Raw genomic sequence first — 23,582 nt, forward strand, 5'->3', positions numbered from 1 at the left:
ATCTCATCCGAGGAGTTCTGCCCTCCAAAAACAAAAATTGTGTTTATGTAAAACAGAATCGGCATTAGTTAGAACAGCGGTTCCCAAACTCCCCCACCCTTCCCCATGGACCTCTTGAAAATTGCAGAGGGTCTTGGAAGACCACTTAATTTATTTTCTGCCCATTGTAGCCACTATAACTAATGTGCTGTGCTAGATGCTGTGTGACATCTGTGTTTCAGTTTGAATTCTGAAAGGTCAAATGTAATACGATAAATGGAATGACACTGTCTCTGAGAACGTGCAGATTAATCACTGAATCCCACCTCCTCACACACATAGAAAGCTGCCTCCAAGCACTTGGCTTAGCCTAGGTGTTTTAGCCAAAGAGCTGGACCAGTCTCCTTCCATTCAGAAAAACAAAAATTCCCCTTGATGTCGTGAAGTTTGGGACTGGGCAAGGAAGTGGACAGTACTCCACAGAGGTTGAGCCAGACAGAGGGCCTTCTCGGTAGTGGCGCCCGCCCTGTAGAACGCTCTCCCATCAGATGTGAAGGAAATAAGCAGCTATCTTATCTTTAAAAGACATCCGAAGGCAGCCCTGTTTAGGGAAGTTTTAAATATTTAATGCTGTATTGTTTTTAACACTCGATTGGGAGCCGCCCAGAGTGGCTGGGGAAACTCAGCCAGATGGGAGGGGAATAAATAAATTATGATGATGATGATGATGATGATGCTGCACACAAGCTCTATTTTGCACCGTTGCCTCCACTTCCTTGGAGATGGAGACAAAGTCAACAGAGCCACCCGTTGCCTGGTTTATTCCCAAGTGCCTCCCCAGAAGAGCTCACTTCTGTGCTGACAAGGGAAGACGTCTGAGTCACAGCAGGTGAGATGGCAGGTGCGCAATTCCTTCCCATGAATCCAGCTCCCCACCTCCCAGGCTGCTGCGAGTCTCCCCAGGATCGGACTCTTCCCGGGGTCCAGAACCCCATGCCCCAATTCCCCAATCTCCTCCTCCTCTGGCACCCTCTCCACAACACCTCCATGAGGCTCATGAAGGAATCGTTCGAAAGGTTCTGCCAAATGCTGGAAAGGTCAATGCAATCCTTAAAAAAAAAAAATGACATAACATCTACCCCCCTTTTCCTCCAGACAGTTCAATAGCGGTAAAAACGGTTCTTTCCGCTCCCCATTTCATCCTCGTAGGAACCCTGTAAGGTTGGTTAGGGTAACGGACAGTGGCCCAGTCACCCAGCAAGCATCATGGCCGAGCGGGGAATTTGAAGGCCGGTCTCTCAGGCCCTAGGCCTGACCCGCGAGCCAACAGGCCCAACAGACCCTCTTAACTCTTCTTCTAACTTCCCCTGCCCCTAAACTAGTGCTATTATGCTCATTGTGTGAGTAAATTGCAGCAAGTATTTTTTAAAAAAAGCAGAGCAAACCAAGGAAGCCATGCGGGGGAGATGATTCAAATCACCCACCTCTTGTTTGTTAGATTTTTCCTGTTGGTGGATTCCATTAGCAGATCCGGAATTCCCAATAGTCTAAAATGAAAAGAGGGGGTGGAAAAAGTGGTGGAAAGAGGTGGTGTATTAGCTAAGTTGGATGCACAGCAATCAGAAGGTACATCAAAAATAGCCAAAGAACAATGAAAGCCAGTGATTTTATGTACTGCAAAAATCCAGATGTGAGATGATTAAAGAGAAAAGCATTTAAAGCTTATTTGGGGGGGGGGATTGCATAAGCTAAAGACATGGCAATCTTCCCCTTTACAGAAAGAGGCGCAACTGAAACAGCCTGTGGCCACAGTGACCAGAGAATCTGCCTGGGAAATGATATATTGAAAAGAATGTTTAAAATATCGTTTGTAAAAGACAACATCCCAGAAGCTTTTCTTTTGGGAATTATAGGGACAGAACCACCTAAACTGTATAGAAACTTATTCATGTATGCGACAACAGCAGAAAGAATGTTACTCGCCCCCAAAATGGCAATAAGCAGAAGTCCCAGCAAAGGAAGAATGGATACAAAAACTTATGGAATATGCAGAAATGGCAAAACTTACCAGAAGAATAAGAAATCAAGATAACAAACTTTTTATAAAAGAATGGAAATAGTTTATTGAGTATTTGCAGATAAATTGTAAACAGGCAAGAACATTGGCAGGATTATGGTAATAACCTGCAGTTTTGTAAGAGTGTATATTTAAAGTCGAGCAAATTAAGTTTGGATATGCAGAAGGCATTAAAAATAAACTTAAGGAACCGCAGAAAGAGAGGGAAGGAAGTCAAGTTTTGAAATGTTAAAAATGATTGCAAAATTAGTGAAATGTATAAACCTGAAAAGCATAAATAAAATTTAAAAAATAAAAGAGAGAGAATCTGCCTGGTGGGGAGAACAGAGAGTCCATATGATGGGGAACACCCACCTGTGCTTTCTCAGAGCAGCTTCTCATGGCTTCCACGAGCTTCTCCATCTGCTGGCCCTGCTCCAGCGCGTTCCTCAAGACGTCCTCTGTGCTGACCAGCCGATGCTGCAACCGGAGGACTTCGGACTCGGACGAAGGGTCTATGAGGGAGTATCGTCGCTGGTCTGTTACTGCTTTCTCTTTATCCTGGAGGAGATAAAAAAAAATTAACAACAGTATTATTGTGTGAAAATATGAAAGGTTAGATTTAAACAAATATTAAATCAGCTTATTAAAAAAGAAGCGAAGAGGAACATTTGGGGCCTATTCACCCAGAGGAGGAACCTTCTGAAGAGCGGACAAGGGGCTGAGGTTGAAACCAGAAGTCGCCAGTTCTGGCCTCCTGCCATGCACTCAGGAACAGGTCCTTAGGCAAGGCACTTCTGCAACATGGGATTACAGTGGTACCTCGGGTTACATACGCTTCAGGTTACAGACTCCACTAACCCAGAAATAGTGCTTCAGGTTAAAAACTTTGCTTCAGGATGAGAACAGAAATCATGCTCCGGCGGCGCGGCAGCAGCAGGAGGCCCCATTAGCTAAAGTGGTGCTTCAGGTTAAGATTTCAAGTTAAGAATGGACCTCCGGAACGAATTAAGTACTTAACCCGAGGTACCACTGTAATAATAATACGGCATTGCTCAGTTACCATGGACAGCTCAGTTGGCTGCAATGTGGTGCTAATAATGCCAAGGTTGCAGGTTCGATCCCCATATGGGACAAATGTATATTCCTGCATTGCCGGTATTGCACTAGATCAGGCACGTCCAACATCCAAGAGACTGTGATCTACTCAGTCTTTTAAATAAACAGACAGTGATCTACCCATTGTCACTGGAGAATGGACAGGAGTTGTTGAGCTTTTTTAGGAAGCCTTTAAGTTGCTGAGCTTTTTTTGGGGAAACAAAAGTTGTTGAGGTTTTGTTTTTTTTTGGGGGGGGGTGACACACCAGGGGGTGTTGCAATCAACCACGGACACCCCCATGATTGACCAGTAGATCGTGATCGACCTTTTGGACATGCCTGGACTAATGATCCTCAAGGTCCCTTCCAACTCCATGACTCTATTTGTGCAGATTATTGATCATTACATGTTTATCCTACAAACAAACCATAAGTGCTTTGAGTCCTTCAAACACTATTTAAATTGGGTTTGTTGCTAGTTGTGCTCCATAGGCATTTTATACAACTCTTTACCACTAGAGAGTTCTGCAGTCAAGCGTAAAATGAAAAGCACAGAGTAGAGACAGTTTATGATGTTTCTCATAACAAGGTGGGTGGGTGGCACTCAGAAATTGCCGTTTTATTGACGCAGGAGGAGTTACTACCTCCCTGATTTAAAAAGTCTCATGAAAAGAATTATTGATCGTACGAGAATCCATCAATTATAATAATTGGTGGCATCCAATCAATCATTTTTTAAGTAGGGAGGGAATATTCTTTAGTTTAATGATGCTGCAGAAGTATTTGAGTATTTGAGGTGGCATGTTCCTCCCTGTCTGAAAAGAACAACAACTGTAAAACTAGAAACACGCACTTGACGAGAACCCAGGGAGTCATCTATTCTCATCCCTGTATCAATGCCAGATCTTGCAAACCCAGGCACCCTTGCTTAAATGCCTCCAGAGAAGAAGAAGCCACCACTCCGAACAAGTAAGGGTGTTTCACCACCCAACAGCTCCTGCTCTTTGGGAAAATTCACCTCTCATGTTTAGCCAGCATCTGCCTCCTTGCAATTTCCACCCCTCGAGTCTAAGCCTCCCCTCTGGAGCAACAGAGAAGGAGGTTTCCTCTATCTTCTACGTGACCAAAGCAAAGACCAAAAGTGACTCTCCTTGCCATCTGATTATTATTTTTAAAGGATATTTTATAGGAATAAGGCCAAGTGATAATGCAGAAAACAGAATCTGGTGCCACATTAATCCGGGGCAATCTAAATGTTGTCATCTGACTAATCCAACCAATTAATTAACTAATCACTGCAGCTAAGTTTTACTCAAGAGTAGATCCGCTGAAATGAATATGGACCTAGCTTAGGCCCCATCTACTGTTTAAAGCAGCATCATGCCACTTCAAACAGGCACGGTTTTCCCAACAGAATCCCGAAAATGGTAGTTTGTGGTAACTGTAGCTTTTGAGAGGGGTAAACTGCGGTCCCCAGGAATCTGGGAGGGGTGTGTGCTTTAAAATGTATGGTGCATATGCCGCCATGGGGGTCCTCATAAAATGAGTTCAGGCTGCAGGTTGCCCTCCTGCAAAGGCCTGACATGCCAATGGCGGCACTTGGAATTGTGTGGGGAACCTGAGGCCCTCCAGTTGTTGTTGGTGGACTACAACTCCCATCATTCCTGACCATCAGCCATAATGGCTGGACCCAAGCTCAGGGGTGCAGAGGGGGACAAGTGGCCTTTTTAGTCAATAGAAGTTTCCAGGCTACTTGTAAAGGCAGCTCCAGAGAGCAGCATTGCAGCAGCCCAGCGTCATGTGGCTCCCGCCTTCAACCCTCCAGCGGCGGAGAAAGCCGAATGCCCTGCACCCGGGGGCGGGGCCAGCCATCCACAGGGTGGGGCCAGCTGGGGCAGGTCACTCCGCAGGGCCTCAGAGGAGTTTTCCTGCCTCCTTCCACTCAGCCACCCTACAGGCGGACCATTTGGGGCAGCACAGAGCCTGTGGGCGCCCAAGGCACCACATCACTCCAAGAAGAGATGCATGGCTCGGGTGCACTGCAGGCCCCGCTGTGAGTGCCGCCCACCATTTTGTCACCCTCAGTGGTGATACCTAGGGGTGGTCCGCACCCCCCTTGCTACGCCCCTGAGCCCTCTGCCACAGCCCCCCAATGCTCTGGGCACCCAGCCCAGCTCTCCACCAGCTCACCAGGACGATCAGCTTTTCCCGGAGTCCCTTGATGTCGTCCTTGAGCTTCTGCTCCTTCATCCTCCACTCGGCTTTGTGCACCTCGCGACTCAAGTCCCGCTCGGGCCCAGGGGAGTGCCGGTTGGCTTCCATGAGCAAAGCTCGCAGCTCGTTCAGGCTCCTGGCGGGAGAGAGCCAGGAGAACGTCAACAAGGGGGCTTTGTCGCAGACATTTTGCTAGTGCTCTCCACACACACAAACATTGGAGGTTTTACTGGAGGCACTGTGCCCTTTCACTGTCCGAAGGCTGGGGGAGAGCTCTGCCAGGCAGCTATTCAAGGATTGTCAAGGATTGTCAAGACACAGAGGATCGGTGAGAGGAACCAGCTGAGGAACCTCCAAGGGAAGAAGGCTCAGAGCCTTTTTGTTAGGTCTAACAGGTGAAGAGTTACCGAGAGAAGATAAAAGACTTTTTATGTACACAACAACAGCAGCGAGAATGCTACAAGCCCAGAGATGGAAGCAAAGAGAAGGACCAACTAAAGGAGAATGGCAGATGAAACTGATGGGATGCGGAGATGGCAAAACAGGCGGGGAAGATTCGAAACCAGGAAGATCAAGTATTTACTACAAGTATTTGTAATTTACTAAAAAGACCACTGTAAACAGTTAAAATCTTTGGCAGGGATGTAAAGACACTTGTAATGTGGAATTATGTATGATAATTACAGTTAATTAACAGATAGATAATGGTAAAAGATGTGGCAAACTTAAATTTAAACATGGAATGAGGGAAGGAGGTCTGAAGGTTCAAAAGAACCTTGTATTTGAATGTTGGAAAAGGTTATATTTGATGTGTATAAAATGATTAATAACCTAATAAAAATTATAATCAATCAATCAATCTTTATTACGGTCCAGAGACCCAACAAATTGTTACAAAGCAATGCACAATTCAGACAGCCTACCTCCAGGTTAAACAAGCATTTTGTTCAGACTTAAAGATAGGAATCATTGGTTCTTGCAACTACCGATAAAAACTTTGCCACTGCTAATGTTCTAGCGTTTGTCCGGTCTTCCAATAGGAACCTGACATAGTGAGCCTCTGATTTTCCCGGGAAAGGTACCAGCAAGGTTAGTATCAGTTCAGCCCTGGCTTGCTCATATTTCGCACAGTGCAGCAAAATATATAGAATCGATGTCTTGAGCACACATGCAAAGTCTCTATCCTGGTAGGGAACTCCTCTCAACCTGCCATCCAACACTGCAGAAGGAAAGACGTTTAGTCTGGCTTTGGTGAATAACCTTCAATAATTTGGTACCGTCAGGTTTTTAATGTAAGGTGTTAACTTAAAGACATGCCCATATTGTACTTGCATTGTATTTATAAAAAATTATTTAAAAATGAGGCTCAGAGCTCAGGGAGTGGTGGTGGGACAACGATGAGTGGGTGAACTGGAAGAGGAGGTGTTGGAAGCTGAAGGTGGAGTTGCTAAGCCGACGGAGTAGACTGACCTTTCTTTCTTCAGCAGCTCCTGGCTGATGAGGACCAGCTGGCCAGAAGCATCGTGCGTTTTCCTAGACACTGTCTCCAGCTCAGCTTCCAGCCTCTTCTTCTCTTTCAACAGAGAATCTGCCTTCCTCTCGGTACTCCTGCATCTATTTTCCAAGGCTGCCGGACCAAAGGAAAGCGTGTGCGTTTGAGGGGGGTGGGGGGAGACAAGGTAAAGCAGATTCTCTCTCTCTCTCTCTCTCTCTCTCTCTCTCTCGGCAAGGCAGGGCAACGCAAGCTCCTCCCTAAGACAGGGGTCAGGAACTGCAGTGGTCCTCTGGATTATCTGCTGGACTACAACTCGCAGCAGCCCTGTTGGTCAGGGATGATGGGAAATGTAGTTCTGCAAATGTGGCAGCCCAGCCCTGTTCTTAAAGAGCTTGCGGTCCCTGCTCTGTGGCTGCCATGACCCTGCTCTGTCTTCCTCGTAAGTGCAGCCCTTCTGGAAATTGCAGAAAGTGGGAGCGCTCTTGCAATCAGGAGGAGGAGCACCTGGCTGGCCAGTGTGAGAACAAGACAGATTATCTTACATTCTGATGTCATGAGCACCAAACCTGACCTCCTGGCCTTTCCCTGGAAAGACACGGATAAGGACAGAATGCAACCTTCATCATCCTGTCCATGGCCCTCCCAACCAGAGGAGGGGGCCCTTTCACCTTCCTAAAAGGGAAAATCCCTAGTAACATCTCTGTCCCCGTCTATTCATCCCTCACTGTCATCTGAGGCCACCATTTTGCTGAAGCTAAGTAGGTCTGGGTCTGGTTAACCACATGCTTGCCCCCTTGGGTTCCATGATGGAAGGAAGGCGGAATATACAGAATTCATGTCTGCGTTTCTTTCTTCTTCTTCCTCCCTCCCAACCCTTTTTCCTTATGTGCTGTGTCTTTTGAGTTGTAACCACCTAGGGTTGGCACAATGGAAGAGAAGCAGCATATTAATGCAACATGATAGAATTAAATTCTCTTAGTTTTCTGTGTACTTGGGTTTGTACACAGGCTGGCATTTTTATCAGCAAAAGTATTAAATCAATGGTAGAGCTAATTTGAAACACTTTCTTTGGGGTTGGGTGTGTTTTTTAAAGGCTTCTTTTGTTCAGGCTGTTACAGCCATAGAGACTGTGAGAGACCATACTAGTGGTCAAACGTGTGGGAAGCCAGTGTGGTGTAGTGGTTAAGAGCGGTAGTCTTGTAATCTGGGGAACCGGGTTCGCATCTCCGCTCCTCCACATGCAGCTGCTGGGTGACCTTGGGCCAGTCACACTTCTCTGAAGTCTCTCAGCCCCACTCACCTCACAGAGTGTTTGTTGTGGGGGAGGAAGGGAAAGGAGAATGTTAGCCACTTTGAGACTCCTTAAAGGGAGTGAAAGGCGGGATATCAAATCCAAACTCTTCTTCTTCTTCTTTAAGGGAATTTGTATTTCTAAGGTTTGATGGCTCATAGCATCAGTCTTTTTTAGAGTAATACCAAAAAATGATACACCATTAGAAAGATAATTTAACGTAGGATATAATGGAACAAACCGTGTTGGATTAGGGTTGCCATATGTCCGGACTTTTCTGGACATATCCGGAATACTGCAGTCAGCAGCAGCATCCGGGCAGTAATTGAAAAAATGTCTGGGAAAATCCAGACGTATGGCAACCAGTGTCAGCAGTGTCAGTTTTGCCGATTTCCCATAAAATTAGCTTAAAAACATCAAAGTTTCTGCCCCTCCCCAAAGCTAAAATAAATAAATTCTTTCCAGATTTTCACTGTTTGAAATATGGCAACCCTACGTTGGATTATCTTTTTTCTATCAAATGTTGCAGCCAAATAAACAGAAAAAGAAAGCATGTCTGCCTTACATAACCAGAAGTGGATTTCCTTAACTCAAAACTGACCAGTGACAGAGTGTAATAGCCCTGACCTGAATCCAATAGAAAATTTGTGGAGCTGATTAAAGAAAATTGTTAGTCAGAAATATCCAAGGAATAAAGCACTATTGATAGAATCAATAATCCAATCTTGGTTTCACATTATAACACCTGATGAACTAAAATCCTTGGTTCGCTCCATGGGACATGGCTGCAGGGCTGTAATTGTAACAAAAGCTTTCCAATCAAGTACTAACGGTGAAGTGATGGACATGAGGCAGGAGTTGATAATGCAGGTGAGCTGCGCACAGGTGAGCTGCATGCAAGCTGCCGGCCAGCCCCTTGGAGCCTCCTTTTATTGACACAAATATGCAAACCAGGCAGATACATTTTGGGCTGTGACCTTTACACATCTTCCAATCCCAAGATCGAGGGATGGTACAAAGTTATTTTGGCACCTGTTTCCACCGTGTCATTTTCCCCTTGCACAGTGTATGACAAAGGAGACAAAAGGTCTCAGAGACAAAGGTTACAGACAGGACACCGCAGACTACTGAGACCGCAAAAGGTTAGACAGAGGGAACGATGTTCAGACAGCTGTGGCTTGTCTGTGGGGAGGGGTGTGCCCCGCACCCCAAGGTCACGCGTGCAGGCAGGTTGTGGCTGCCTGCGGGTGGGGAGTGTCCCCCCCTCCAGACACAGTGATTATCCCTACATCCGGAAACAGTGAGAAGTGATGAAATAACCTTTTTCACAACTTTCTGTGTATAACTCCTTTCATCTGGCTCTAACTTTTTTCAGAATAAGGATCATTGTGTTCTATTCTGCCTTACACTATCTGTCTGATCATGCATAACTTTATTGTATTATTCTAAAAAAAAAACCCCACCAGCATTATGAGCCATCAAACATCAGTAATACAACTTTCCACAATTTTGGCCACTAGCACATACTAAAAGCTGGCCTTTTTATTTCCAGCAACGACTGTCGGGTTTCACACACAGAGACAGGCCCTAGTTTTGCTTTCTCCCTGAGCTGCTTGGTTTCCATGTGCAGGCGATTCACATCAGTTGTGTGAGAGCCCTCCTCTCATCTCTAAAGTGGTACAGCCCAGATGTAGATTTGGCCCCTCCATTAAAGTGAGGACTAAAATAGATGTCCGTCCTCACGCCCCCCCCCCCCCCCGGCGGAAATTATCTGTCAATCTAACCAACACAAGCCTAAGCAAACTTACCACTTACTTGAGTCCTTAGTGTGTCTGCTTGGGAGACAAGTGATGACACCTCTTTATCTTTCTTACTCAGCTTGTCCTGGAGATCTGCAGGAGGACAAGAGGGAGTCGGGTCACCTGTTACGTTTGCAAGCTTATATTACTAGGGGCTTCATTTATTCAGTTATAGATAGGTAGCCGTGTTGGTCTGCCATAGTCAAAAAAAAATAAAAAAAATCCTTCCAGTAGCACCTTAAAAACCAACTAAGTTAGTTCTAGGTAGTTCTAAGGTAGTTCTAGTTCTAGAACTAACTTAGTTGGTCTTTAAGGTGCTACTGGAAGGAATTTTTTTATTTTGTTTTCATTTATTCATTTATTCAAGTGATTAACACCCCAGTTTTCACTATATGTCTCAAAGTGGCTTATAGGCAGGGCCGGATTTAGACTGGCCTACAGAGCCATTTGGGGAATCCATGCCCACCCAACCTTTTCAGTTCCAAAACTGGGCTGCACTCTGGGCAAGTCCAGGGCCGGATTTAGACTGACGAGGCCCTAAGCTACTAAAGGTAATGGGGCCCTTTATATGTCCAGCTGTCCTTTGTCAACAACAAATTGTTGCTGGTTTTGTGTTGAATATATGTCAGGGGTCAGCAAACTTGTTCAGCAGGGGGCCAGTCCACCGTCCCTCAGACCTTGTGGGTGGCCAGACTATATTTTTTTTGGGGGGGGGGGAATGAATGAATTCCTATGCCCCACAAATAACCCAGAGATGCATTTTTAATAAAAGGGCACATTCTACTCATGTAAAAACACACTGATTCCCAGACCATCCGTGGGCCGGATTTAGAAGGCGATTGGGCCCAGGCCTTAGTTTGCCTACCCATGATATATGCTACAGTGGTACCTCAGGTTAAGTACTTAATTCGTTCTGGAGGTCCGTTCTTAACCTGAAACTGTGCTTAACCTGAAGCACCACTTTAGCTAATGGGGCCTCCTGCTGCTGCTGTGCCGCCGGAGCACAATTTCTGTTCTCATCCTGAAGCAAAGTTTTTAACCTGAAGCACTATTTCTGGGTTAGCGGAGTCTGTAACCTGAAGCGTATGTAACCTGAAGCGTATGTAACCAGAGGTACCACTGTATATGGTAATCTATGGACCTAATAGGCATCTAAAGCTATTTGTACATGTCGCCATGCAACCAGTCCATGCAGAATGTAGGCACCCTATATATTGAAATGAGCAAACCTGTGATATTTCAGGGAGCAGGCTAGCAGGCAGGGCCCATTACTTACAGCATAGGAGCCTAGACAGCAAGTAAGACTGTTGCTGTATGTAGGTTTTATTCTATTTGTTTTTTATCTTATATTTTGGAAATGTACATCCAGGTGTTTTCTTCCTTTAAAATTTCCTTTAAATTTTTTTGGGGCCCCCAAGAGAGTGGGGCCCTAAGCTATAGCTTGTTTAGCTTATACGTAAATCCGGCACTGCTTACAGGGATGTGGGGAAGAGCACAATTCACAAAACTGAAAACATAGGCTTAAACATCAGAGGCAAGAAACATTAGAGCGACATTCATAGCCTCCTGAAATTAAGCCAGTTTCTAGGCTGGCCTCTGAAACTTAACAGGGATGGTGCCTGATTTCTAGGGAGAGTTACCTTCCATGGTCTGCTTCATCTTGATCTTCTCTTCTGAAATGTCATTGGTTTCAATCATCTGTAACAAACATTAAAACACACAAGTGTAAAATTTTCAGGTGCGCATTGGCTCCTGCAAATCAAATGGAGAATGCGCACCACCGGCCATTGTACACATTCCCCAGACGTCAGAAGGATTGCGCACATATTAGGGAAATGAACAGGGAACTGTGTACACAGCCTGGCCAGAAGCACCTAGGACAGGCGCTGCCTTATACAGAGTCAGGCCACTGGTCCATCTAGCTCAGTGTGGTCTAAACCTGAAACCAAGTGCTCTGTCACTGAATTACTGACCACCTACATAAAAAGCAAGACTCTAGTCCTCATATTTCTGAACAGGAAGTGCCGGGGACTGAGCATAGGGCTTTTTGACATGAAACTAGGACTCTTTCCCAAAGGTGGATCAGGGCTCCGATAAAGGCAGGACCTGAAAACAGACATTGTTGACCCAAGAGGCAGAGCCATCTTCAGAACAGCCTGCCAGTCGGCTGCCAAGCTATGCCATTTTCGTTTGTTTGCTTCCTTGCCTCCCCAGACGCCGTCGCCGGCTTCCGTTCTGCTTTCTCATTCTGACTCTGCTCCTCCAAACCTAGCATTCTTTTAGAAGTGGAAGCATACGACAATAAACATCGCTTTCTACCTTGCATTAGGTTTCGTTTCATTTCGAAAAATAAAATCCTATTTTATGGTTTATTGTTGTTTATATTTTGAATTGGATATATACAGGGGCACTGAAATCTTTTAAGTGCTTAGGGTCTCTAAAGGTTTTAATCTGGACCTGCAAAGACAGAATGCGTAGGCAGGATGTCCTACAACAGAGGGGAACGTTTGGAAATGTCTGCCACCTGAGGCTGTTGCCTCACTTTGTCTAACACTAGGGACGGCCCTGGTTTTGGAGAAAACATTACTGCCATCTTCAAACCCTCAGTTGTGTGTTAACATCTTTGTAAATGCACCCGGGAGTTTTAAAGACAATTAAAAAGTGGGGGGGGGTGAGGGGGTGGAGGAAGGTGCTGGAAACCAGCTGCCGAGAGAGAGGCCAGTCAACGTACATTGGTGTGCTGAGAAGGATGAAGCGCTTCTGTGGACTGCAGCTTGTTCTCCAGCACAAGGACTTTCTCCTGCAGCCTCTGGATCTCCTGCTTGTTCTGGGCTTCCGTCTTCTGCAGCGTCTCGTAGTCCAGCATCTTCTTCTCGGCTAGAGCGATCTGCTCTTTCAGGAAAGCGATGGCCTGCGCCTGATCCTCATAGTCACCGTGAAGCTTCTCCAGCTCGTGCGCTCGGAGATCCGCATCTCGGCACTTGTCCTTCAGGTCCTGCAGCTCCAACAGGTGCTGGTTGGTCTTGGCCTCCAGCTGCTGCTTCCAGTTCTTGTCGCTCTCCTCCACCTCATCCTTGGCTTCCTGCACCTTCAGCTTCAGGCCTTCCTTCTCCTTGATGTGGACGGCCGTCTCGATGTCGTGCTTGGCCTTCAAGTTCTCCAGCTCCAGCTGGTGCTCCATCTTGATGCTTTCCACCACAGCCTTCAGCTCCACTATCTCCTTGTGCTGACTGTCGGGGCCCGTATTCAAAGTGGCCTTGAGGTCCTCCAGCGACTTCTGATGGTCAGACGCCAGCGTGTCCAGCTTGGACTTCCAGTTGTCCATGAGGCCCATGTTCTCGTTGGTGGCCTGCTGGACCTTCTGCTTGAGGTCCACGATTTCCTGCGAGTACTTTTCGTTCAGGGCCTTCAGCTTATCGATCTCTTGCTGGTGCTTCTTCAGCGTCCTTTCGTACTTCTCCTTCAGCTGGCTGCTCTCTTTCTGGTGCTCCTTGTTAGCGGAAAGCAGCTGGTCGCGGAGGCGCAGGGCCTCCGTCTGCAAGCCGAGGCTGTGGTCCGGAGAATCCGGAGGAAGGGTGTCCTTCAAGCAGTGCCTGAGTTCCTCCACTTCGCCTCGCGTTAAGGCCAGCTCCTCCTCCAGCTGGAGGATCCGCGACTTCTCGGCCACCGTAGTCAGCTGGAAGAGCAGACGATAAAATAAACGCACATACGCAAAGTCAGCCCTTGCCTTTTCAGACTTGCCCATTTCTTTTGGGGTCTTTTCACACCGTGTATCATAACGGTAATAGTAATAATAATAATAATAATAATAATAATAATAGACAGCCCAATATATTTTTAAGCGCAGGTGGGGGAATCTGTGGCCCTCCAGATGTTGCCGAGCATCAGTCCCAGCCAGCATGGTCAGTGCGGAGGATGATGAGTGTTGTAGTATGGCAACATCTGTGGAACATAGGCTCTCCCCGCCACCCCTGTTTTAACTGGATGCCTGGTTGCGCCAGGCGAAAGAGGCTAATGCAAACTTCATTTAAAAAGTTGGGAATTTGGTGGCAAAACTGAGCTGGCTGCTGTATGAAAACACTCTCAGCAGAGGGAAGGCAAACGTCTAAGTACATTGCTAATGCAAACAGAACCTTCCTTTTGAGGTATGATTTGGTTTTTCTTCTTCTTTTTTGCACCAGGGTAAGCATTCACATCTCTCTCTCTCTTCAAGAACCATGTCATTTTACAATAGCAGTAATATTTCTAGGTAAAGGATCCTTGCCACTGGCATTACACCGAAGACGCAAATTTAGGGATGGCTGTCAATAGCCTGGAAGAAGGAAAATGGGCTGGCCGGCACCCGGAACAGGAGAGCTTGGCATGGCATCATTTTGTCCTGGGTCCCATGTGGGCTATTACCAGCTGTGAAATCCCCCATCACTGTGGCTGGCAGGATGTGCATGTGTACCTATGGAGGCAAGCCACATATTGCCAAAAAAAACACAACCACCCCAAAACAATGGGTCCCTAGGAGTGGATGAGGCTGGGCTTCCCTTCCTTGCTTATTTTTAATTTTCTCCATTAGAATGAATTTAAATTTAACAACGATTATATACTGGCTGGCTGTTAAAAAAAAAAAAAAAGCAACAGCAACAGCAACCCTAAGCAGATTACAACAATACAGTAGAACCTTGGTTGTCAAACGTAATCCGTTCCGGAAGACCATTCGACTTCTGAAACGTTCGACAACCGAGGCGCAATGGGCGGTCGAAATCCACTGAAAACATGGAGAAACGCGTCTCGGAAGCCATTCGACTTCCAAGGTGCGTGTGAAAATGGAAGCATTCACTTCCAAGTTGTCGGCATTCAAAAGCTGAAACATTTGACTTCCGAAGTGTTCGACAACCGAGGTTCCACTGTAATTTAAAAGAAGAAAATGCAGTTATTAATAAAAAGTGGTATAAAAAAATATTCCAAACACGGTGTCTGCACAATGGCAGCCTTACAGACAAACAAAACACAGAGGACTTTTTAAAAAGATTCCTTCCACACCTGCAGTCGGAAGTGCTCACAGTTTTCCCACCTGGGTGCGACAGGCTCCTGAAAGCTCACACACGCGCTCTCTCTCTCTCCCGCACACACCACACACACACACACACACAACCTTGCCCCATCAATCAACCTCAGTCTTTCCCACCTGTCAAATGGGAACAGCGGTGACCCATTGCACAGCCATCAATGAAAACATCAGCATTCTGCCCCACCCCAACTTTGGTCCCTTGCTTCCTGGGGCCAAAGGAACCCCTTAACAACAAAGCATGATCCAGGTAACATCAGAGTTGCTTCTGTTCATTGCTAAGTTAACTTTGTCCCCTCTATTGCCACATGGCTTACCCTGGTGTAAAAGGGTGAAGTGCCCTTTTTTAAAAGAAAGAAAGAAAGAAACCAAGTCATGCCAAGTCGGTTAGAAGGAGCCATTAGCCGAGTTCGAGAAAAGAAGGAGTCAGGAAGGGTGCTTGATGCAAAGCGCGTTGCTGACCATGGTTAATGTTGAATGATGGGCTGGGAAGCAGCTGGCTAGCTTAATGCGGGGTACGGTAAGCAGCAGCATGTTTGGCTTGCGAGTCATGGTGAAAAGAAATGGAAGGAAGGCACTTTCAGAGGCAGGAAATCTCAAGGAACAGATCTCAAACCAACCCCACCAGATCCACACATGGCTGCAAACACAGAATTGCAGAGTCGCTTAGAAGTCACCTATTCCGCCCCCTCTTCCCTCCTCGTCCCTTTTCCTTTTGTGTCGTAACAGGCAAAAGACTGCCTTGCCCTAGGTAAGCTGCTCTAGGGGCCTTTTCAGCAAAAGAGTGGGCTGAAGGTGCTTAAAATGAATAAATAAAAGCGCACAGGAAAAAATCTAACTTGGAAAGACCTCCACGCAGAAATTGAGAGTCACACAAGTTCCAAACAGCTCAGCAAGCCAGAGGATGGGGCAGAGAGGAAGCCTCATAGAGGAGGCCAGAACTGGACCCAGGCGGACAGAGAACCAGAGACGCATGGCCTTCTTCAAGCACACAGTGATACCCTGGCACCCAAAACCATGTCCATTTTAACAGTTAAGCAAACGTGCGCCCAGTTTAATCTACATTCCTGGATTCCGGACCCACAACTACAGGAATTTGGTTTCGATGCAGAATTCCTGGGGCCCTGAAGAGCTCTGCGATGATGAAAGGAAGAATACAGATGGCCATTTATCAAGAAGTGTGGATAATTATTTGAGCTCCCAGCACGGCAGGGGGTTAGACTAGATGCATAGCTGTCAACTTACAGATTTGAAAATAAGGGACCAGCAGCCTCGAAAATAAAGGATCAGCAGCCAAAACAAGGGATTTTCCGAACACAGGTATGTTCAACTTCTGAATCCCTCCGATCCAAAGGCAGAAAACCCAGCCAGCAGCCAAACAAAGCCTCAAGCGGTGGTTCCCACAGCGCAGCAACCCGGCAAAGGGGATACAGCAAGGAAAACCACCGTCACCTCTCTGCTGGGAAGCACTGGGCAAAGGCGAGTCCCCAGGCAACACAGCCGATTTGATCGGCACAAGGCAAGCAAGCTCCACCCCCCCAGTCGTTCTTAGACTCCTTATTGGGTGAGCAACGCAGCCAAGCAACACAGTTGGAGCCTGCCTCCTCCCTGGCCGGCAGGGAGGGAGGGAGAGGAGCTGCTTCCTTTGAAACCCAGGAAATTTAAGGGACATCATCAATAAGGGACAGCAGCAGGACACGGCGCTGGGATAAGGGACCTTCCCGCCAAATAAGGGACGGTTGACAGCTATGACTAGATGACCCTCGAGGGTCCCTTCCAACTCTACAATTCTATGATTCCATTCAGAGCTGCTTGGGAAGCTGGTGGCCAAGGCATTCCCAGTCTCGTTCCCACCCCTCTTTTTGGGTCGGTGAGGATATATGGCGAATCGTTTTTATAAACCCTTCTCCTCACTCCCCAGGTGGAATGAGAACAGGTGACAGCCTGTCAAGGAGGGTACACACACACACACACACACACTTCCAGGTAAATGGCCCCCTGTATTCGGCCAGCGATTGATTATCGATTGGTTAAATCGGATGGCAAATGGTGATTTGCTCCAGTCCCGGTGGTTATCATGTTGCATGAGAAGCTGAAGGACAGAAAACCAAAAGGAGGGGGTTTGCCTTTTACAGACACGGAGAAGGCAAAACTGCAAAACGCGACCCTCTGCAGGGCATTAGAGAGAGCGGGTGGGGAAGGGGGCGAAGAGGAAGAGCGGAAATTGCAAATATAATGTAATAAATGAAATAATGAAAGCTGAAGACCGAAACAACAGAAACAAAAACTAAAGTGGGGTTTTTTTTTGGAGGGGGAGAAGGTTAGGGATTTGTTGGTATCAAAACAGATGCAAGCAATCTGATCCACAGGCATTGGGTTGCGTGGAGCAGGGCAGGATGAGACCGTTTTGCGGGGTGGGGAACATTGGGGACAGATTACCCTAGAGTCCTCCAATCCTTTGAGAAGCTTTTCAGCCTGTGTCTTCTCAAACAGGAGGTTCTGCTCGAGCTCCCGTATTCGGGCATGCTCCAGCTGGGTCTGGGTCTGGTCGGGAGGAGAAAATAAAAGAAAGAACACAGAAGGAAAAGGGGGGAAATAGAACAAAACAAAAAATTGAGGGAGGGAGAAAGAGAGTAGAATACAGAGGAATAAATAAAGAGAACGGACAAGAGGAGAAGTTATCGTTATCTTCTCCAGCAAACAGGGCAAAGGAAGGCAGTTCACAAACAGGAGAATAAAGAGAGCGTAAGATCCGAAAAGGCAGGGAAGTCTGCTCAAGCAAGAGGTAGCAAGTGGCGGCAACTGCCACGCAATTGAGAGACAGCTTCCGAGCCAACGCTCTGAATTGGGGCAGCACAAAAGTGCAGGCACCCCCCAAAAGTTAACAATGTAAACGTAAAGACACCCATCTCCTGATCCGAGATGAGACAACCTATCACTGCAAACTGCTGCCCTAGGCAACCGCCCGTCTATTCTGTATATTTATCTCCAGGTGCTCTTTCCTGAAGGTACCAAGCACAGAGGACCAGCTCTGTTCGCCCTGAATTGCTGGCAGCCCCTAATAATAATAATAATTTATTATTTATACCCCGCCCATCTGGCTGGGTTTCCCCAGCCACTCTGGGCGGCTTCCAACAGAACACTAAAATAAAACATTAAAAGCTTCCCTAAAGAGGGCTGCCTTCAGATGTCTTCTAAAAGTCTGGTAGTTGTTGTTCTCTTTGACATCTGGTGGGAGGGCGTTCCACAGGGCGGGTGCTACTACCGGGAAGGCACTCTGCCTGGTTCCCTGTAACTTGGCTTCTCGTAGCGAGGGAACCACCAGAAGGCCCTCGGCGCTGGACCTCAGTGTCCGGGCAGAACGATGGGGGTGGAGATGCTCCTTCAGGTCCCACTGCAAATGCAAACAATTGCTTGCGATGCGTTTTGCCCCAAACCAGCCTCGCCCCAGACCCCTCAAGACCGTCTCCATCCAAGAGTAGTATAGACAAACCTGCCTTTGCAGGGTACCATTTGACCCAAGCCCTCTCTGTCCTCTTGCAGCAATTCTCCCTCAGAGCGTCACGCACAGAAGGAGTCAGCTTTTCGGAGAACCTGCCATTCTCGGCCTCATGCTCCTCCTTCTATGGACCAAGGTGTTCTGGGTGAATCACGTTCACTTCACCTTTTAATTTGAGTTTTGCTTTGGGAATGCTGCACAGTTCCAAAGCAGTTTCGCCCTTCTTTAATACACTTAGGAAGTGGAAAGCAGACGAACACCAAGCCAAAGTAGCGTTTTCCAAACAGGATACACAAAGATATTTTAAATTCATAAATAAATTCATCCTGCTTTCCTCATTTCGAATTACCTCCACCCAAAAGTAGTTAGATTTTAATTAAAAATCCTTATAGAATGTCTCCTTATTGTATGTCAGCATGTTTAATGCTGTTGACATTAAGCCTTTCTTTCCGCAGGTGATATCCAAAGTTTGTCAAACTCAGAGTAGTCCTATTGAAATCAATGTACTTAAGCTGCTTAATTTCAGTCTATTTCGAGTGTGACGTAGTTTGATATCACCCTAACAGCGCAGAAATGCTCCTACTCCTCCTTCCTATACTCAAAGGGACAATACAGATTTACTCCTAACCAGGATGCAGAGCAAGACTTGTTTAAATAGCAGACAAAACTGGAACAAAATTGGGAGAGAAGCAGGGCAGTGAGGGGGTACCCACCACAATCCAGAACTTGGAAACACTCATGATATGCTCTGCATTCAATGTGCTTTCCCCCCCTCCCCTCCAGTGAAATAAATGCACTGAGTCCCCTTCTCCAGAGAATAAAGGCTCCAAAGAGATCAAAACTAAACAAAACTCGCCCCATGATTGACCCAAAGCACAAGCGAGCAATGTCAGCTCTGTGGCACGTTGTCCGAAAACAGTCCTTTGTGAAAGCCGTTTGGAAAACACACGTCCCAGCCCTGCACTTCGTCAGGCAGCAGCTAATCTGTTTATTATTAAAACAAGGCTGGACCAGAAAGGCTGACAAAGGGAAGGAGAGATCCACCCAACGGTCGCGGGCAACTCAGCTCATGCATTTTAAAAAGTGTGGGGCTGCCACAGATTACCTCCAAGTCTCCCTTCGTAATGGATTCTTCCTCAACGCGGAACTGCAAATCCTCCACCTTCCTGAGGCAGAAAAAAAGAAGTCAGGGAGGGGAAACCATTAGCATGAAGGTTGTATTTTTGGGGTGTGATTAAAAAATCCTCTGAATCTCCCTTGCGCTGATTAAGTAAAGCATCGTTACCAAATTTCTGAACTGCTTCCCGCGAGACCTCTCAACGAGATTTGCAAGAGAATGACATACATAAAGCAGATAGAGACATAAAAACAACTGCATAAAATAACACTGAATAACCTATGAATATAAAAACAGTTTAAAACAACAGCATCACATACATCAAATCAATTCAGATCTAGGACAGGTGCCGCCTGGGTTTTAGAAGGCCTGTTGATAGAGGAGCCAAAAGAACAACAGAGAAAAGGGGCCTGTTTGATATGCAGTGGGGGTTCCAAAGGACGGGTGCCAATTATGCTTGCAGGACTGACCCTAACCCTAACCCTAACCCTAATCCTAACCGGACTGAGTTCCTTTTGCCAGACAAATAAGTGAAAACCAGCATTTCCACCCTCCCATTTCTGTCAGGTTTCTCTCAGCATCCCTCATTGGTAGCCGGAAGTGCCATTGCTGGGGCTGTCAACACCAAATCCCTCTGTGTGTGTGAGAAAGCAAAGGGGCTGTCTCTCTCTCTCTCTCTCTCTCACACACACACACACACACACTCGCTCTATTATGGATACCTTTTCTCCTCTTCCAGCTGGTTGAGCAACTCCACTTTCTCCTTCTGCGACCTGTCCAGCATGGTTCGCGCTCTCTGCAAATTCCCTTCTGCTTCGGAGATGTACTAAGGAAAGGAAAAGAAAGGTCCCAAAACAGGCAACACACAAACGGGCAAGATAGAGACTGCATGTGCACACACGCACACAGATATCACCATTATATTTTTAAATATGGAATGCACAATGCTGGTGGTCAACAAAAGAGGTTTAAAGACTGTCTCAAGGCAAATCTAAAAAAAATGTAGTATAAACACCAACAACTGGGAAACACTGGCCTGCACGCGCTCCAGTTGGAGAACAGCCTTGACCAAAGGTGTCTTAGGCTTTGAAGACACTCGAACTCAGGACACAAGGGAGAAACGTGCTAAGAGGAAGGCACGCTTGGCAAATCCACACCGTGATCAACTCCCACCCGGAAACCAATGTCCCCACTGTGGAAGGACATGTGGATCCAGAATTGGCCTCCACAGTCACTTACGGACTCATTGTTAAAACTGTGTTTATGGAAGACAATCTTACTCGGTCACGAGTGATCGCCAAAGAAGAAGATATTTTAAAATACAGAAATAGCAGAGGAAATAAATGCACCAGGCATCTTCAGTATTATTTCATTCCTTATCTCACTTCTCCTCCAGGAAGCCCAGAGTCCCTTCCACTGGGCACCTTGGCAGTCTCTGAGCAGGTGGAAACCTGCAGAGCTTTAATAAGGGCTCAGTTCAGGACTAAACTTGAAGGTTCAGAGAGGTTTGGAGGGTGGCAACACGAGAACGGGGCCTTCTCTGCAGTGGCTCCCCGTCTGTGGAATGTTCTCCCCAGGGAAGTTCGCCGGGCGCCTTCATTACACACCTTTAGGCACCAGGCAAAACAGTTCCTTTTTAATCAGGCCTTTGGTTGATCTTATTGATATCCTATCTCCTTTTAAAACGCGGCATTCTGATTATCTATTTTGTGGTTTTATATTTTGATTTTGTTCTGTGAACTGCCCTGAGAACTCCAGGTATAAATTCAATCAATCAATCAATCAATCAATCAATATAATAGTAATAAACCAGAGACCAGGGCAGCATAAAATCTGCAAATCCAGGCTTTAGTGACTTCAAGGCTGGATTACTGCCATGTGCTCTGTGTGGGGCTTCTCTCATGCTTAATCCAGAAGCTGCAGTTATTGCAAAATGCTGCAGCTAAGTTGCCAACAGGAGTGAGATGTTTAGAGGTCTGTGCTGGTTGCCGATTTGCTACCAGGCGAAGCTCAAGGTGTCTCTATTGGTAAATAAAACTCTTAACAGCTTGGGAACCCCTCCATGCTTGTGGGACTGCCTTAGCCTATACATGCCCAATTGACTGCTTCGATCTGCAGAACTGTCACCGTTGCAAGCAGCTCATAATAATCATTCTGCACTTGTAAGAACTTGATTTTTGAGTGCGGCAGTGCCTACATGTTGGAACTCCCTGCCTACTGGTGTCCTTTATTATTAATAATGTTATTTAATTGATTAAATTTGTATACCACCCTTCGTCCGAAGAGCACGACACAAAAATACAAAACAAGAACAGAAAATGCACCATAAAACAATAAGCAAACCAATAACACCCCCCTCCCACAAAGACGTTTAAAAGGCCATAGAATGTTAATCAGCCCAAGGCCTGGTATTTATTGATATTAAATTTGTGTAGTGCCCTTCATCCAAATATCTCAGGGCAGGTCACAGCATAAAAATATGAGATAAAAACACAAAATACATAATAAAAGAAGAACAAAACAATAACCCGCCCCCATTACACATATAAAAGGATATAAAGATGCCATAGAATCATAGAATTGTAGAGCTAGAAGGCACCACTAGGGTCATCTAGTCCAACCCCCACAATATTGTATTCTTTTTACCCAATGTGGGGCTCAAACCCACGACCCTGAGATTAAGAGTTGCAGGATTCAATCATTCATCAGCCCAAGGCCTGGTTGAAGAGGAACCTTTTTGCCTGGTACCTAAAGGTGTATAATGAAGGCAGCAGACGAATCTCCCTGGCGAGAGCATTCCACAAATGGGGAGCCACTGCGGAAAAGGCCCTGTTCTCGCGATGCCACCCTCTGGACCTCTTATGGAGGAGGCACACGAAAAAGGGCCTCAGAAGATGATCCCAAGGTCTGGGTAGGTTCATATGGGGAGAAACGGTCCTTGAGGTATTTGTTTTAATTATTAAATTTGATCCCTGGAATCTCAAGGTAGGGCAGAGATAAATCAATGGTCTGATTCTGTATAAGTTTGCTTCCTTATACCACACAGATCAACAAAAAGCACTTCGTTCCCTGCTTCTGATTTTCTCATCCCTCTCTGCCAGCTCAGAGGTGGCCCAGGCAAGCCCCTTACCTGCTCATGTTGTGCTTTCAAGATGCTGATCTCCTTCTCCACCTCGCAGATGCGGCTGGTTGCCTTGGCAACCTCGGCTCGCTCCAGGTCTCGCTCCGCCAGCAGCTGTTCGATGTGCTGCTGCTTCTCCTTCAGGGCCTCCTGCAGGGCTGTCGTGCCGGAGATCTTTCGGGCGTAGCGAGAAGAAGTTTCCGTCAGCTGCAAGAGGAGCAGGAGGAGGAGGAAGGTTGGAAAAGCTCCGATGAGAAACATAACAGGTCCATTATTCGGTCCATCAGCTTCACGACAAACCCAACATCCAAACACAGGGAGCATTCACATCATAGATTAAAGCACTACGATTCCGCTTTAAACATGGCTTCCCTCCCTCCACCCCCCAAAATCTAGTCCGTGGCTACGACACCCCTGTGTTCCCTTTATGGAGAATACAAGAGCCTGCAAAAAACCTATTTGCCAGCAAAGAAAGTGGAACAGGTCTGCATTGCAATAGTAATATTTAGCACCAAGTTGTTGCATTTAGACCACATCCACAGGGCAGCTTTGAAGCATCATTTGACCATCATGGCTCCCCCCAAAGAATTCTGGGAACTGCAGTTTGTTGCTCGGTGCTGAGAGTCATTAGGAGGTCCCTGTTCCCCTCACAGAGCTATAATTCCCAGAGGGAAGAGGGATGGATTGTTAAACTGCTCCGGGGAAAATAAACAGGTCTTTGTCTGACATTGACAAGACTGTGGGCTGCAGGCAAGCTTCACAAGAAAGTATATACCCACCCACCCCAGCTCTGAAGCAACCCTCCCCAAGCCCTCCAGAGGACGCTGGACTATGATTTAGTCAGTGTGGAGTAG

The 23,582-nt window shown here is 46.6% G+C and overlaps 1 protein-coding gene across 5 annotated transcripts in view; it reads right to left on the reverse strand.

The window, feature by feature from the left end:
* CLIP2 (CAP-Gly domain containing linker protein 2) overlaps nt 1-23,582 on the reverse strand; it is an 81,777-nt gene that overhangs the window by 6,590 nt on the left and 51,605 nt on the right. For 3 of the 5 annotated variants that reach the window (XM_079955454.1, XM_079955456.1, XM_079955455.1), the window contains exons 6-16: nt 22,738-22,935; nt 20,330-20,433; nt 19,596-19,656; nt 17,431-17,535; nt 12,664-13,608; nt 11,573-11,630; nt 9,942-10,025; nt 6,818-6,974; nt 5,324-5,483; nt 2,411-2,596; nt 1,464-1,526 (exon numbers count right to left, since the gene is read on the reverse strand). In XM_079955454.1, the coding sequence (XP_079811580.1) occupies nt 1,464-1,526; nt 2,411-2,596; nt 5,324-5,483; nt 6,818-6,974; nt 9,942-10,025; nt 11,573-11,630; nt 12,664-13,608; nt 17,431-17,535; nt 19,596-19,656; nt 20,330-20,433; nt 22,738-22,935 (2,121 nt within the window). Of the gene's footprint in view, nt 1-1,463; nt 1,527-2,410; nt 2,597-5,323; nt 5,484-6,817; nt 6,975-9,941; nt 10,026-11,572; nt 11,631-12,663; nt 13,609-17,430; nt 17,536-19,595; nt 19,657-20,329; nt 20,434-22,737; nt 22,936-23,582 lie in introns of those variants that run through there. The other 2 variants (XM_079955457.1, XR_013833496.1) reach the window with 2 other exon arrangements.

Source organism: Podarcis cretensis (assembly GCF_951804945.1).
Source record: "Podarcis cretensis genome assembly, chromosome: 15".
NCBI lineage: Eukaryota > Metazoa > Chordata > Lepidosauria > Squamata > Lacertidae > Podarcis > Podarcis cretensis.